General features: G+C 59.8%; 1 protein-coding gene across 1 annotated transcript; it reads left to right on the top strand.

Annotated features, from left to right (window-relative positions):
• The first annotated feature begins 35 nt into the window (after positions 1 to 35).
• F11R (F11 receptor) lies at positions 36 to 15195 on the top strand. The gene is made up of 10 exons (XM_064401351.1): positions 36 to 83; positions 3514 to 3757; positions 3944 to 4120; positions 7314 to 7370; positions 8325 to 8438; positions 9212 to 9355; positions 10952 to 11154; positions 12792 to 12894; positions 13962 to 14069; positions 15112 to 15195. The coding sequence occupies exons 1-10, from the start codon at positions 36 to 38 to the stop codon at positions 15123 to 15125; spliced, it is 1212 nt and encodes a 403-aa protein (XP_064257421.1). The 3' UTR covers positions 15126 to 15195.

Genomic DNA, 15195 nt, shown 5'->3' with positions numbered 1-15195 from the left:
CCCCACCCTCCGGAATCCCCCAAATCCCCCCCAAAATGTCGCCCCCGCACCCCAAAATTCGCCCCCCCCACGCTCTCGGCCCGGTGGGCGCCGCCCCCTCCCCCCCCCTTTACAATTTTGGGACCCCTCCCCCCCCCCCAAAAAAAAATGGGATTTGGGGTCGCCCCTCCCCCCGGGGTGGGGTTTGGGGGGGAGGGGATTTTTGGGGTGTTGGGACCCCTCACCCCCCCCTTTTGCCCCTCCCCCCCCCTCCTTCCCCTCCCCCCGCGGGGTTTTGGGATTTTTTTTTTTTTTAAACTCTCGGAATTGCAAAAAAAAAAAAAGGAAAAAAAAAAAACCAAAAAGAAAAAAAAAATTCCAGGATAAAAAGAAAAAAAAAAAAAAAAAAACGAAGAAAAAAGAAATAAAAATAGGGATTTGGTTTTTTTAGGTCCTCCAGGTTCTTCCCAGAGCCCAGCCCAACCCCAAAGGGACCCCAAAACCCCAAAATGGACCCCAAAATGCCATAAAACCCCCAAAAAGGATCCCCAAAATCCCCTAAAACCCCAAAAAAGGGACCCTAAAACCCCAAAATGGACCCCAAAATTCCATAAAACCCCCAAAGGGACCCCAAAATCCCCTAAAACCCCCAAATGGACCCCAAAATCCCCTCAAACCCCAAAAAAGGGACCCCAAAACCCCAAAATGGACCCCAAAATTCCATAAAACCCCCAAAACGGATCCCCAAGATCCCCTAAAACCCCCAAATGGACCCCAAAATCCCCTCAAACCCCAAAAAAGGGACCCCAAAACCCCAAAATGGACCCCAAAATTCCATAAAACCCCCAAAAAGGATCCCCAAAATCCCCTAAAACCCCCCAAAGGGATCCCCAAATCCCCTGAAACCCACAAAGGGACCCTGAAACCCCAAAATGGACCCCAAAATTCCATAAAACCCCCAAAACGGATCCTAAAATCCTCTAAAATCCCCCAAATGGACCCCAAAATCCCCAAAGGAATCCCCAAAATCCCCTAAAACCCCAAAATGGACCCCAAAATTCCATAAAACCCCCAAAAGGATCCCCAAAATCCTCTAAAACCCCCAAAGGGACCCCAAAATCCCCAAAGAAATCCCCTAAAACCTCCAAAAAGGATCCCCAAAATCCCCTGAAACCCCCAAAGGAATCCCCAAAATCCCCATAAACCCCAAAAAAGGGACCCCAAAACCCCAAAATGGACCCCAAAATTCCATAAAACCCCCAAAAAGGATCCCAAAATCCCCTGAAACCCCCAAAAAGGATCCCCAAGATCCCCTAAAACCCCCCAAAAGGATCCCCAAAATCCCCTGAAACCCCAAAAAAGGGACCCTAAAACCCCCAAATGGACCCCAAAATTCCATAAAAGCCCCAAAACTGATCCCAAAATCCTCTAAAATCCCCCAAATGGACCCCAAAATGCCCTCAAACCCCAAAAAAGGGACCCTAAAACCCCAAAATGGACCCCAAAATTCCCTAAAACCCCCCAAAAGGATCCCCAAGATCCCCTCAAACCCCAAAAAAGGATCCCCAGAATCCCCTGAAACCCACAAAGGGACCCTGAAACCCCAAAATGGACCCCAAAATTCCCTAAAACCCCCAAAACGGATCCTAAAATCCTCTAAAATCCCCCAAATGGACCCCAAAATCCCCAAAGGAATCCCCAAAATCCCCTAAAACCCCAAAATGGACCCCAAAATTCCATAAAACCCCCAAAAGGATCCCCAAAATCCTCTAAAACCCCCAAAGGGACCCCAAAATCCCCAAAGAAATCCCCTAAAACCTCCAAAAAGGATCCCCAAAATCCCCTGAAACCCCCAAAGGAATCCCCAAAATCCCCTCAAACCCCAAAAAAGGGACCCTAAAACCCCAAAATGGAACCCAAAATCCCCTAAAACCCCCCAAAAGGATCCCCAAAATCCCCTCAAACCCCAAAAAAGGATCCCCAGAATCCCCTGAAACCCCCAAATGGACCCCAAAACCCCAAAATGGACCCCAAAATTCCATAAAACCCCCAAAACGGATCCCAAAATCCTCTAAAATCCCCCAAAGGGATCCCAAAATCCCCTGAAACCCCCCAAAGGAATCCCCAAAATCCCCATAAACCCCAAAAAAGGGACCCCAAAACCCCAAAATGGACCCCAAAATTCCATAAAACCCCCAAAAAGGATCCCCAAAATCCCCTAAAACCCCCCAAAGGGACCCCAAAATCCCCTGAAACCCCAAAAAAGGGACCCTAAAACCCCAAAATGGACCCCAAAATTCCCTAAAACCCCCCAAAAGGATCCCAAAATCCCCTGAAACCCCCAAAAAGGATCCCCAAGATCCCCTAAAACCCCCAAATGGACCCCAAAATCCCCTTAAATGCCAAAAAAGGATCCCCAGAATCCTCTGAAACCCCAAAAAAGGGACCCTAAAACCCCAAAATGGACCCCAAAATTCCCTAAAACCCCCAAAACTGATCCCAAAATCCTCTAAAATCCCCAAAATGGACCCCAAAATCCCCAAAGGAATCCCCAAAATCCCCTAAAACCCCCAAAGAGATCCCCAAAATCCCCTGAAACCCCAAAATGGACCCCAAAATTCCCTAAAACCCCCAAAAATGATCCCCAAAATCCCCTGAAACCCCCAAAGGGACCCCAAAATCCACGAAGCGACCCCAAAACTGCCCTAAAACCCTAAAAGGACCCCAAAATTGCTGGGAATTCCCCCAGAGAGATCCCGAAATCTCCCTAAAACCCCTAAAGGACCCCAAAATCCCCTGAAACCCTACAAGGGACCCTAAAGTTCCCTCAGGGACCCCCAAATCCCCCCCTGAAAATCTCCAAAATTCCCCCGAATCCACCCCAAAAATTTACTGGCTCGCCTCTGGGAACCCCAAAATTCCTGACACTGGGGGCACTGGTTTGTACTGGGAGGGGGCACAGAGGGGTCACTGGTCCGAACTGGGGGTCACTGGTCTGAACTGGGAGCTCTGGGGGTCCCTAGGTGGGGGGCACTGGTCCAAACTGGTCCCAACTGGTCCGAACGGGGAGCCCTGGGGGTGCCTGGGGGGTCCCACTGGTCCCAACTGGCCCAAACTGGGAGGCTTGGGAGGTCACTGGTTTGTACTGGGGGGGTCACTGGGGGGTCACTGGTCCAAACTGGGAGCCCTGGGGGTCACTGGGAGGTCACTGGTCTGAACTGGGAGCTCTGGGTGTCCCTGGGTGGGGGTCACTGGTCCAAACTGGTCGGAACTGGGAGCCCTGGGTGGTTACTGGGAGTCCCTGGAGGTCCCTGGGGGGTCCCACTGGTCCCAGCTGGCCCAAACTGGTCCAAACTGGTCTGAACTGGGAGCCCTGGGGGTCACTGGTTTGTACTGGGGGGGTCACTGGGGGGTCACTGGTCTGAACTGGGAGCTCTGGGCAGTCCCTGGAGGTCCCTGGGGGGTCCCACTGGCCCAAACTGGCCCAAACTGGTCCGAACTGGTCCGAACTGGGAGCCCCTTCCGGGCCCTCAGCGCCCCCTACCGGCCGGAGCCACCCCTGTTTCCACGGCAACGCCAGGCCCCGCCCCTTCGCGCTGCCATTGGCCAGAAGTTACAGCGCGCTCTCCCATTGGCCGCCGCTCCCCGCCCTTCCCCTTAACCAATCAAACCACGCGGGAGGCCCTGAACCGACCAATCAGCGAGCGCCGCTTCGAACCGGCGGGCGGGGCGGCCAATGAGGGCGCGGAGGGGGCGTGGCCGCGCGGCACCTGGCGGGGTGGGCGTGGCTTGGCGGGGCGGGGCGGGCGCACCTGGAGCGGCGGCGGCGGCGGCGCCATGGCGGGAGCGGGGGGACAGCGGGGACAGCCCCGGGGACAGCGGGGACAGCCCCGGGGACAGCCCGGGACACAGCCCGGGACAGAGCGGGGACAGCCCGGGACAGAGCGGGGACAGCCCCGGGGACAGCGGGGACAGCCCCGGGGACAGCGGGGACAGCCCCGGGGACAGCCCGGGACACAGCCCGGGACAGAGCGGGGACAGCCCCGGGGACACCGGGGACAGCCCGGGACAGAGCGGGGACACCGCCGGGCACGGCCCGGGCCGGGGCTGCCGCTGCTGCTGCTGCTGCTGGGGGCGCTCGGTGAGTGCGGGGGGGGACCGGGAATTGGGGAGGGGAACGGAAATTAGGGAGGGGGGGAGGGGAACGGGAATTGGGGAGGGGGCTGCGGGAACCGGCGGGGGGGCGCGAATTGGGGAGGGGGTTTGGGAACAGGAGGGAGGGGCAGGAATTGGGGAGGGGGTTTGGGAAGCGGGAGGGGGGAGGGGAAGGGGGAGGGGGAATTGGGGACGGGGGAGGGGAACGGAAATTGGGGAGGGGGCTCCGGGAATTGGGGAGGGGGTTTGGGAAGCGGGAGGGGGGAGGGAATTGGGGAGGGGGCTCCGGGAATTGCGGGAAGGGCGGGAACTGGGGAGGGGGCTCCAGGAACCGGAGGGGGGTCGGTGGTCGTTACCGGAGCGGGGGGGGGGGTCGGTGGGCACCGGAGAGGGCTCGGGAAGGGGGGGAGGGGTCGGTAACGGGGGGCGCGCGGGGCAAGGCCGGGACCGGGGGGAGGGGGCCCGGGGTCCCCGCGGGGGGTCCCGGTCCCGGAGGGGCCATGGGGACCCCCCAGCCCCCCCGGGGGTCCCGCGCGGTGCCGGTACCGGGGGGGGGGCGGGGATCATGTCCGGGGTCAGCCCCGGGAGCCCCGAGAGCCCCGAGAGCCGGGGGGCCCGGGGGGTCCGGGGGGGCCCGGGGGGTCCCGGGGGTCCCGGGGCGGCGGCGCCGGGCGGGGCCGGCCCTTCCTGTCCCCTCCATTGTGTTCAACAATCCCGGGATTAACCCGCTCCCGCCTGGGCCGGGCCCGGCCTGAGCCCGGATTAACCGGTCCGGGCTTATTTACACCCAGAACGGGTCGGGATTAACCCAAACCCGGTTTATTTACACCCAGAACGGGTCGGGATTAACCCAAACTCCGTTTATTTAAACCCAAAACGGGTCGGGATTAACTCAATCCCAAATGATTTGACCCAAAACAGTTTGGGACTGACCCAGTCCTGGTTTATTTGGACCCAAAACGGGTCGGGATTAACCCAAATTTGGTTTATTTACACCCAAAACGGGTCGGGATTAACCCAAACCCGGTTTATTTAAACCCAAAACGGGTCGGGATTAACCCGATCCCGGTTTATTTAAACCCAAAATGGGTCGGGATTAACCCGAACTTGGTTTATTTACACCCAAAACGGGTCGGGATTAACTCAATCCCAAATGATTTGACCCAAAACAGTTTGGGACTGACCCAAACTCGGTTTATTTAAACCCAAACCAGGCTGGGATTTCCCCGATCCCGCCTGGTTCGGACCCAAATCGGGGCAGGATGAGCCCGGGTCCAGCTGATCTGGACCCAAACCAGGTCGGGATTTACCAATCCCGGTTGATTTAAACCCGGTCCTGGCAGGCCCCGGCTCGGGGCTGATCCCTCGGGATGTTCCTGCCCTTTGTTTATTCTCCAAATCCACCCAAACATCCCCAAAATCCCAATTTCCCCCCGTCAAAATCCCATTTTCCCCCTCCAAATCCTGATTTCCCCCCCCCCCCCAAATCCCAATTTTTCCCCCAAATCCCAGTTTCCCCCTGCTAAAATCCCAATTTTCCCCCAAAAAACCTCGATTTTCCTCCCCAAATCCTGATTTTTTTCCTCCCTTTTCTCCCCAAAATCCCCCCCCGCCTAAATTCCAATTTTCCCCCTGAAATCCCGATATTTTCCCCCCGAAATCCCAATTTTCCCTAAAAAATCCCGATTTTTCCCTAAAAAAATCCCAATTTCCCCCCCCCAAATCCCGATTTTTTTCCCCTCTAAATCCCAATTTTCCCTAGAAAATCCCAATTTCCCCCCCAAACCCCGATTTTTTCCCCCCTAAATCCCGATTTTCCCCCCCAAATCCCGATTTTTCCCCCCCAAAATCCCGATTTTTCCCCCCCAATCCCGGTTTTTTCCCCCAAAATCCCGATTTTTTTCCCCCCTAAATCCCAATTTCCCCTAGAAAATCCCGATTTTCCCCCCCAAACCCCGATTTTTTCCCCCCAAAATCCCGATTTTTCCCCCCCAATCCCGGTTTTCCCGCCCGGGTTTCGCTTGGCAGCGGCCCCGGGGTGCAAAGGTGGCGCCGAGGCGTTCCCGGTGCCAGTCCCGGTGCCAGTCCCGGTGCCAGTCCCGCTCGGGATGAGTCACCGCGGCCAAAGGCGGCACCGGGGCTGTCCCGGCTCGGGGACACCGGGGGGACACCGGGGGGGGGACGCGGGCGTGTCCCCTGCACGCGGAGCTGCGGGAGTTGCGACATTGCCGGCGGCTTCCTGTGAAACTGGGCAGGAACTGGGAGAGAGCTGGGCAGAAACTGGGCAGGAACTGGGAGAGAGCTGGGCAGAAACTGGGCAGGAACCGGGAGAGAGCTGGGCAGAAACTGGGCAGAAATTGGGCAGGAAATGGGAAAGAACTGGGCAGAAACTGAGTAGAAAATGGGCAAAAACTGGGAAAGAACTGGGCAGAAACTGGGCAAAAACTGGGCAGGAACTGGGAGAGAACTAGGCAGGAGCTGGGTGGAAACTGGGCAGAAAATGGGCAGAAATCGAGTACAAAATGGGGAAGAACTGGGCAGAAAATGGGCAGAAATTGAGGAGAAAATGGGGAAGGACTGGGCAGGAACTGAGTTAAAAACTGGGCAGGAACTGAGTTAAAAACTGGGCAGGAAGCAGGCAGAAACTGGGCAGAAAATGAGCAGGAGCTGGGTAGAAACTGGGAAAGAACTGGGCAGGAAAATGGGCAGAGACTGGGTAGAAACTGGGTATAAAACGGACAGAAACTGGGCAGGAACTGGGTAAAAATTGGGAAGAAACTGGGGAAGAACTGGGCGGGAAATGGGCAGAAACTGGGAAACAACTGGGCAGGAGCTGGGTAGAAACTGGGAAAAAACTGGGTAGAAAATGGGCAGAAACTGGGCAGAAATTGAGTAGAAACTGGGAAAGAACCGGGCAGAAACTGGGAAAGAACCGGGCAGAAACTGGGCAGGGCGGGAGGTGGCCGGACAGGATTTTCCGGCTCCCGGTGGCCGTGCCCGGTGACCTCCTGGTGGCCATGCCCGGGGCTCCCGGTGACCTCCTGGCCCTGGTGGCCCTGCCCTGCCTCCCGGTGGCCCTGCCCCGGCTCCCGGTGACCCCCCCGGTGTCCCTGGTGTCCCCTCCCCGGTGTCCCCTCCCCGGTGGCCCCGGTGACGTCCCCTCCCCGGTGTCCCCGCAGCCGCGCTGGCCGCAGCCCAGGTGACCTCGGAGGACCAGGAAGTGCCGGAGCACAAACGTGAGTGTCCCCGGTGTCCCCGCGGTGTCACCAGCCCGGGACCGTCCCGAACCCGGCCGGGGGGGGGGGGGGCTCCACCCGGGGAGGTTTGGGGTCAGCCTGGTTTGGGATGATCCCCTTTTGGGGTGATCCTGGTTTTGGGTGGTCCCAGTTTGGGCTGATCCCAGTTTAGGGTGATCCCCATTGGGGTTGATCTGGGTTCTGGCCGATCCTGGCCCTGGTTCTGGCTGAGCCTGGTGCCAGCTTGACCCTGGTCCCAGTCCTGGCCAGTCCTGGTTCTGCCTGACTCTGGTTCTGTCTGGTCTTGACCCGGGTTCTGTTCTGACCCCAGCTTTGTCCAGTCCTGGTTCTGGTTGACCCTGGTTCTGTCTGACCCCGGTCCCAGTTCTGTTCTGACCCCGGTTCTCTCTGACCCTGGTTCTGTCTGACCCTGCTCCCGGTTTTGTCTGACCCGGTTCTGTCTGGTTCTGGTCCTGGTCCTGGTTCTGTTCTGACCCCGGTTCTGTCTGATCTTGGTCCTGGTTCTGTTCTGACCCCGGTTCTGTCTGATCCTGGTCCTAGTTCTCTCTGCCCCGGTTCTGTCTGACCCACTTCTGGTCCTGGTTCTGTCCGATTCTGGTCCCGGTCCCGTTTCTGTCTGACCTGGTTCTGGTCCTGGTTCTCTCTGACCCCGGTTCTGTTCTGACCCGCTTCTGGTCCTGGTTCTGTTCTGACCCTGTTTCTGACCCGGTTCTGTCTGACCCAGTTCTGTCTGTCCCAGTCCTGGTCCCGGTTCTGTTCTGACCCCGGTTCTGACCCTGTTCTGTCTGCCCCGGTTCTGTCTGGTTCTGTCTGACCCTGGTCCCGGTTCTGTTCTGGACCCGGTTCTGTCTGTCCCGGTTCTGGTTCTGTCTGACCCGGTTCTGACCCGGTTCTGTCCGGTTCTGTCTGTCTGTCTGTCCCGGTCCCGCCCAGCCGTGGAGATTCGCTGCACCGCGTTCCGCTCCAGCTCCGGCAGCGCCCGCATCGAGTGGAAATTCCAGAGGGGCTCGTCCCTGGCTCTGATCTACTACGGGGGGGAGCTCACGGGTACGGGGACATTGGGGGACACTGGGGGGACACTGGGACATTGGGGGGACATGGGGACACTGGGGACACCGGGGGGACACGGGGACATTGGGGGATATTGGGGACACCAGGGACATGGGGATACTGGGGACACCGGGGGGACACTGGGACATTGGGGGGACATGGGGACACTGGGGACACCAGGGGGCACCAGGGATACTGGGGACACTGGGGACATTGGGAACATCTGGGGCATGGGGACACTGGGGGGACACGGGGACACTGGGGGGGCACCAGGGACACTGGGGACATTGGGGACACTGGGGATATTGGGGACACCAGGGACATGGGGATACTGGGGACGCTGGGGGGCACTGGGGACACCGGGGAGGCCCTGAGCCTGTGGGGACATTGGAGGAGCCCCCTGTGGGGACATTTGGGGGGGTCCCAAAGCCTGTGGGGACATTGTGGGTCCCTGTGGGGACATCGGGGGTGTCCCTGTGGGCTCCCAGCCTTGTGTCCTGCAGAGCTGCACTGGGGGGACGCCGAGGTGTCCCTGTGGGGCCGTGGGGTGTTCCCGGGGTGTCCCCGTGGTGTCCCCAGGTGTCCCTGTGGGGCCGTGGGGTGTCCCCGGGGTGTCCCCCTCGGTGTCCCAGCCCCGTGTCCCCCAGAGCTGTACTGGGATGTCCCTGTGGGGCCGTGGGGTGTCCCCTGGGTGTCCCCGGGGTGTCCCCGGATTGTCCCCCGGGTGTCCCCGGGTGTCCCCTGCCATGTCCCAGCTCGCTGTCCCCCAGAGCCGTACCGGGGCCGTGTCCAGTTCTCGCCCACGTCCATCCGGTTCCAGTCGGTGACGCGCGAGGACAGCGGGAAGTACATCTGCGAGGTGGTGGGGGATGGCAGCCAGATCGCCAAGTCCGAGGTCAACCTCATCGTCCAGGGTGAGGCCACCCTGTCCCCAACTCCGGCCTTGTCCCCTGTCCCCAGCCCTGCCCTTGGCCCCTGTCCCCAACTCCAGCCTTGGCCCCTGTCCCCAGCCCTGCCCTTGGCCCCTGTCCCCAGCCCCGGCCTTGTCCCCATCCCTGGCCTTGTCCCCTGTCCCCAGCCCCGGCCTTGGCCCCATCCCTGGCATTGTCCCTTGTCCCCATCCCTGGCATTGTCCCCTGTCCCCATTCCTGGTGTTGTCCTTTGTCCCCAGCCCTGTCCTGGTCCCTGGTCTTGTCCCTGTCACTGTCCCAGGCCCTGGGGTGGCTCTGGGCAGTTCCTGTCCCCGTGCCCAGGGTGACTCCAGACAGTGCCCGTCACTGTCCCTGTCCCATGTCTGGGTGGCTCTGGGCGGTGCCATCACTGTCCTTGTCCCCGTGGTGACTCCAAGCGGTGCTGTCACCATCCCCACGGTGTCTCCAGGCGGTGCCATCACTGTCCCTGTCCCTGGGATGACTCTGGGTGGTGCCATCCCTGTCCCGTGTCACGGTGACTCCAGGCAGTGCTGTCACTGCTCCTGTCCCTGTCCCCACGGTGACTCTGGGCAGTGCCATCTGTGTCCCTGTCCCCGTGGTGACTCCAGGCGGTGCCATCCCTGTCCCTGTCCCTGTGGTGACTCCAGGCGGTGCCATCCCTGTCCCTGTCCCTGCTGTGACTCCGGGCAGTGCCATCCCTGTCCCTGTCCCTGTGGTGACTCTGGGTGGTGCCATCCCTGTCCCTGTCCCCACGGTGACTCTGGGCAGTGCCATCCCTGTCCCTGTCCCTGTGGTGACTCCAGGCGGTGCCATCCCTGTCCCTGTCCCTGCTGTGACTCCGGGCAGTGCCATCCCTGTCCCTGTCCCTGTGGTGACTCTGGGTGGTGCCATCCCTGTCCCTGTCCCTGCTGTGACTCCGGGCAGTGCCATCCCTGTCCCTGTCCCCACGGTGACTCTGGGTGGTGCCATCACTGTCCCTGTCCCATGTCACGGTGACTCTGGGCAGTGCTGTCACCATCCCTGTGGTGACTCCGGGTGGTGCCATCCCTGTCCCCGTGGTGTCTCTGGGTGGTGCCACCAGTGTCCCTGTGTCCCCGCAGTGCCCCCGGGGAAGCCGCTGGCACATGTGCCCAGCTCGGCCACGGTGGGCGCGCGGGCGGTGCCATCCCTGTCCCTGTCCCTGCTGTGACTCCAGGCGGTGCCATCCCTGTCCCTGTGGTGTCTCTGGGTGGTGCCATCACTGTCCCTTTCCCTGTCCCTGTCCCGCAGTGCCCCCGGGGAAGCCGCTGGCACACGTGCCCAGCTCGGCCACGGTGGGCGCGCGGGCGGTGCCATCACTGTCCCGTGGTGACTCCGGGTGGTGCCATCCCTGTCCCTGTCCCTGCTGTGACTCCAGGCAGTGCCATCCCTGTCCCTGTCCCTGCTGTGACTCCAGGCAGTGCCATCCCTGTCCCTGTCCCTGCTGTGACTCCGGGCAGTGCCATCCCTGTCCCTGTCCCTGCTGTGACTCCGGGCAGTGCCATCCCTGTCCCCGTGGTGTCTCTGGGTGGTGCCATCAGTGTCCCTGTGTCCCCGCAGTGCCCCCGGGGAAGCCGCTGGCACACGTGCCCAGCTCGGCCACGGTGGGCGCGCGGGCGGTGCTGCGCTGCTCCGAGGCGCAGGGCTCGCCGCCGCCGACCTTCCGCTGGTACAAGGATGGCACCGAGCTGCCCCAGGACCCCAAATCCAGCCCCGCCTTCCGCAACTCCTCCTACAGCCTGGACCCGCGCACGGGGGAGCTGGTCAGTGCCAGGGCAGCAGTGCCCCCTCCCTCTCCCTTTCGTCTTTCCCTGCCCCTTTCCCTGTTTTCGTGCCCCTTTTCCTGCCCCTTTCCCTGTCTTCCTCTCCCTTTTCCTGTCCTTTTCCCTGTTTTCCTCTCTCTTTCCCCTTTTCCTGCCCTTTTCCCTCTTTCCCTGTTCCTTTTCCCTGTTTTCCTCTCCCTTTCCCCGCTCCTTTTCCCTGTTTTCCTCTCCTTTTCCTCTCACTTTCCCTCTTTTCCTTGCTCTTTCCCCTTTTTCCTGTCCTTTTCCCTCTTTTCCTGCCCCTTTTCCCTGTCTTCCTCTCCCTTTTCCTGTCCTTTTCCCTGTTTTCCTCTCTCTTTCCCCTTTTCCTGCCCTTTTCCCTCTTTCCCTGCCCCTTTTCCCTGTTTTCCTCTCCCTTTCCTCTCACTTTCCCTCTTTTCCTTGCTCTTTCCCCTTTTTCCTGTCCTTTTCCCTGTTTTCGTGCCCCTTTTCCTGCCCTTCGCCCTCCCTTCCCCCTCTTCCTGCTCTTTTCCCTCTTTTCCTGCCCCTTTTTCCTGTTCTCCTCTCCCTTTCCCTGTTCCTTTTCCCTGTTTTCCTCTCCCTTTCCCCACTCCTTTTCTCTGTTTTCCTCTCATTTTCCTGTCCTTTTCCCTCTTTTCCTCGCTCTTTCCCCTTTTTCCTGTCCTTTTCCCTCTTTCCCTGCTCTTTTTCCCAGTTTTTCTCTCCCTTTCCCCCTCTTCCTGCTCTTTTCCCTCTTTTCCTGCTCTTTTCCCTCTTTTCCTGCCCTTTTCCCTCTTTCCCTGATCCTTTTCCCTCTTTTCCTCTCCTTTTCCTCTCACTTTCCTTTTCCTTGTTCTTTCCCCTTTTCCTGCCCTTTTCCCTCTTTTTCTGCCCCTTTCCCTGCTCCTTTTCCCTATTTTCCTCTCACCCCTTTTCCTGTCCCTTTTCCCTCTCACTTTCCCTCTTTTCCTTGCTCTTTCCCCTTTTCCCTGCCCCTTTCCCTGTTTTCGTGCCCCTTTTCCTGCCCTTCACCCTCCCTTTCTCCCTCTTCCTGGTCTTTTCCCTCTTTTATTGCCCCTTTTCCCTGTTCTCCTCTCCTTTTTCCCGTCCTTTTCCCTGTTTTCCTCTCCCTTACCCCTTTTCCCGTCCCTTTCCCTCTTTCCTTGCACTTTTTCCCAGTTTTTCTCTCCCTTTCCCCCTCTCCCTGCTCCTTTTCCCTATTTTTCTCTCACCCCTTTTCCTGTCCCTTTTCCCTCTCCTTTTTCCCTTTTCCTGCCCCTCTCCCTTTCTCCCTTTCCCTCTTTTCCTGCCCTTTTCCCTGTTTTCCTCTCCCTTTCCCTGTTATCTTCTAATTTTCTCCTTTTCCTGCCCCCATTTCTCCCCTTTTTCCCCTCCATTACCCCTTCATTTCCCCCTCATTTCCCCCCCATTTTCCTCCCCATTTTTTCCCTGCTTTTCCCCCCTTTCTTCCCCTGTTTTTTTCCCTCTTCCCCCATTTTCCCCTCCATTCCCCTTGTTTTTCCCCCATTTTCCCTTGTTTTCCCCCCATTTTTCCCCCCATTCCCCTTGTTTTCCCCCCATTTCCCCCCGTTTTTCCCCATTTTCCCCCATTTTCCCCTGACCCCTGCCCGTTCCAGGTCTTTGAGCCCGTGGGGGGCTGGGACACGGGCGATTATCACTGCGAGGCCTCCAACAACGTGGGCACCCCCCAGAAATCCGACGTGTTCCGCATGGAAGCCAGTAAGGAACGATCCCGATCCCCGTCCTGGTCCTGATCCCGATCCTGATCCCGATCCTGATCCCAGTCCTGATCCTGATCCCGATCCCAGTCCTGATCCCGATCCTGGTCCTGATCCCAATCCCCATCCTGATCCCAATCCCGATCCCAATCCCGATCCCCATCCTGATCCCAATCCCGATCCCAGTCGTGATCCCAATCCCGATCCTAATCCTGATCCCGATCCTGATCCCCATCCTGATCCCGATCCTGGTCCTGATCCCGATCCTGATCCCAATCCTGATCCCCATCCTGATCCCGATCCCGATCCTGGTCCTGATCCCAATCCCCATCCCAATCCTGATCCCCATCCTGATCCCCTGATCCCGTGGGATCTCCCCAGTCCCTCCTGATCCCCTTGGATCCCCCGATCCCGTGGCATCCCCCTGATCTCCCCAATCCCCCCCCCCCCATCCCGTGGGATCCCCTTGATCCCGTGGGATCCCCATATTCCAGTGGATCCCCCTGATCCTGTGGGGTCTCCCTGATCCTTTGGGATCCCCAAATCCCAGTGGATTCCCCTGATCTCGTGGAATCTCCCCAGTCCCTCCTCATCCCCTTGGATCCCCCCAATACCATGGGATCTCCCTGATCCTGTGGGATCCCCCTGGATCCCCCCGATCCCCCTGATCCCCTTGGATCCCCCCGATCCTGTGGGATCCTCATATCCCATTGGATCCCCCCTGGATCCCGTGGGATCCCCCCAATCCTGTGGGGTCTCCCTGATCCTGTGGGATCCCCATATCCCAGTGGATCCCCCGATCCCATTGGATCCCCCCAATCCCCGTGGATCTCCTTGATCCCGTGGGGTCTCCCTGATCGCTGTGGATCCCCCCATATCCCAGTGGATCCCCTCGTCCCATTGGATCTCCTTGATCCTGTTGGATCCCCCTGATCCCATGGGATCCCCCAGATCCCCCCAATCCCATTGGATCCCCCTGATCCCATTGGATCCCCCAATCCCCCCGATCCCGTGGGATCCCCCCGATCCCGTGGGATCCCCCCGACCCCCCTGACCCCCGTGCCGCAGGCGAGGTGAACGTGGGCGGCATCGTGGCCGCCGTGGTGCTGCTGCTCCTGGTCCTGGCGCTCGCTGCCTTCGGCGTCTGGTTCGCCTACAGGCGCGGCTACTTCAGCAGTGAGAGACTGGGGGGACTGGGAGGGACTGGGGGGGACTGGGTGAGACTGGGGGGACTGGGATGGGAACTGGGAGGGACTGGGTGAGACTGGGAGGGACTGGGATGGGACTGGGGGGGACTGGGATGGACTGGGGGGACTGGGATGGGACTGGGGGGGACTGGGATGGGACTGGGATGGGATTGGGATGGGACTGGGATGGACTGGGGGGGACTGGGATGGACTGGGATGGACTGGGATGGGACTGGGATGGGATTGGGAGGGACTGGGAGGGACTGGGATGGGACTGGGATGGGATTGGGAGGGACTGGGATGGGACTGGGAGGGACTGGGATGGGACTGGGATGGGATTGGGAGGGACTGGGATGGGACTGGGATGGACTGGGATGGAACTGGGATGGACTGGGATGGACTGGGATGGGACTGGGATGGGATTGGGAGGGACTGGGAGGGACTGGGATGGGACTGTGATGGACTGGGATGGAACTGGGATGGACTGGGAGGGACTGGGATGGGACTGGGGGGGACTGGGATGGACTGGGGGGGACTGGGATGGACTGGGATGGGACTGGGATGGGATTGGGAGGGACTGGGAGGGACTGGGATGGGACTGGGATGGGATTGGGAGGGACTGGGGGGGACTGGGATGGACTGGGATGGGACTGGGATGGACTGGGATGGGACTGGGATGGGATTGGGATGGGACTGGGGGGGACTGGAATGGACTGGGATGGGATTGGGAGGGACTGGGATGGGATTGGGAGGGACTGGGAGGGACTGGGATGGGACTGGGATGGGATTGGGATGGGACTGGGGGGGACTGGGATGGACTGGGATGGGATTGGGGGGGACTGGGAGTGGCCCCATGAACCCGAGATTGGCCCAGGAATAGTCCAGGCTGGCCTGGGAGTGGCCCCTGTCCCTGGGGTGTCCCCGTGTCCCCATGGCTGTCCCCATGTCCCTGTAATGTCCCCCCCATGTCCCTGTAATGTCCCCCCGTGTCCCCTCCCCTCCCTGATCCCCGTTTTTTCCCTTTTTTCCAGAAAAAACAGAGTGAGTGACAGCAGAGCCACCTCCTCCTCCTCCTCCTGGGTGACCCCACCCCCCCGGTGTCACCCCGGTGTCAC

The sequence above is a fragment of the Passer domesticus genome, chromosome 32 (assembly GCF_036417665.1).
Source record: "Passer domesticus isolate bPasDom1 chromosome 32, bPasDom1.hap1, whole genome shotgun sequence".
NCBI classification, from domain to species: domain Eukaryota; kingdom Metazoa; phylum Chordata; class Aves; order Passeriformes; family Passeridae; genus Passer; species Passer domesticus.
The sequence above is the reverse complement of the archived record's forward strand: the minus strand, read 5'-3'. Positions and strand labels throughout refer to the sequence as shown.

What these genes read in the sequence shown, in the direction of transcription:
- F11R (XM_064401351.1), top strand. Translation starts at nt 36, where the DNA reads ATGTCGCCCCCGCACCCCAAAATTCGCCCCCCCCACGCTCTCGGCCCG. An exon ending in CCCCCCACGCTCTCGGCCCG is followed by an intron (nt 84 to 3,513) that starts GTGGGCGCCGCC and finishes CCGGGCCCTCAG; the next exon opens with CGCCCCCTACCGGCCGGAGC. An exon ending in GGAAGTGCCGGAGCACAAAC is followed by an intron (nt 7,371 to 8,324) that starts GTGAGTGTCCCC and finishes GGTCCCGCCCAG; the next exon opens with CCGTGGAGATTCGCTGCACC.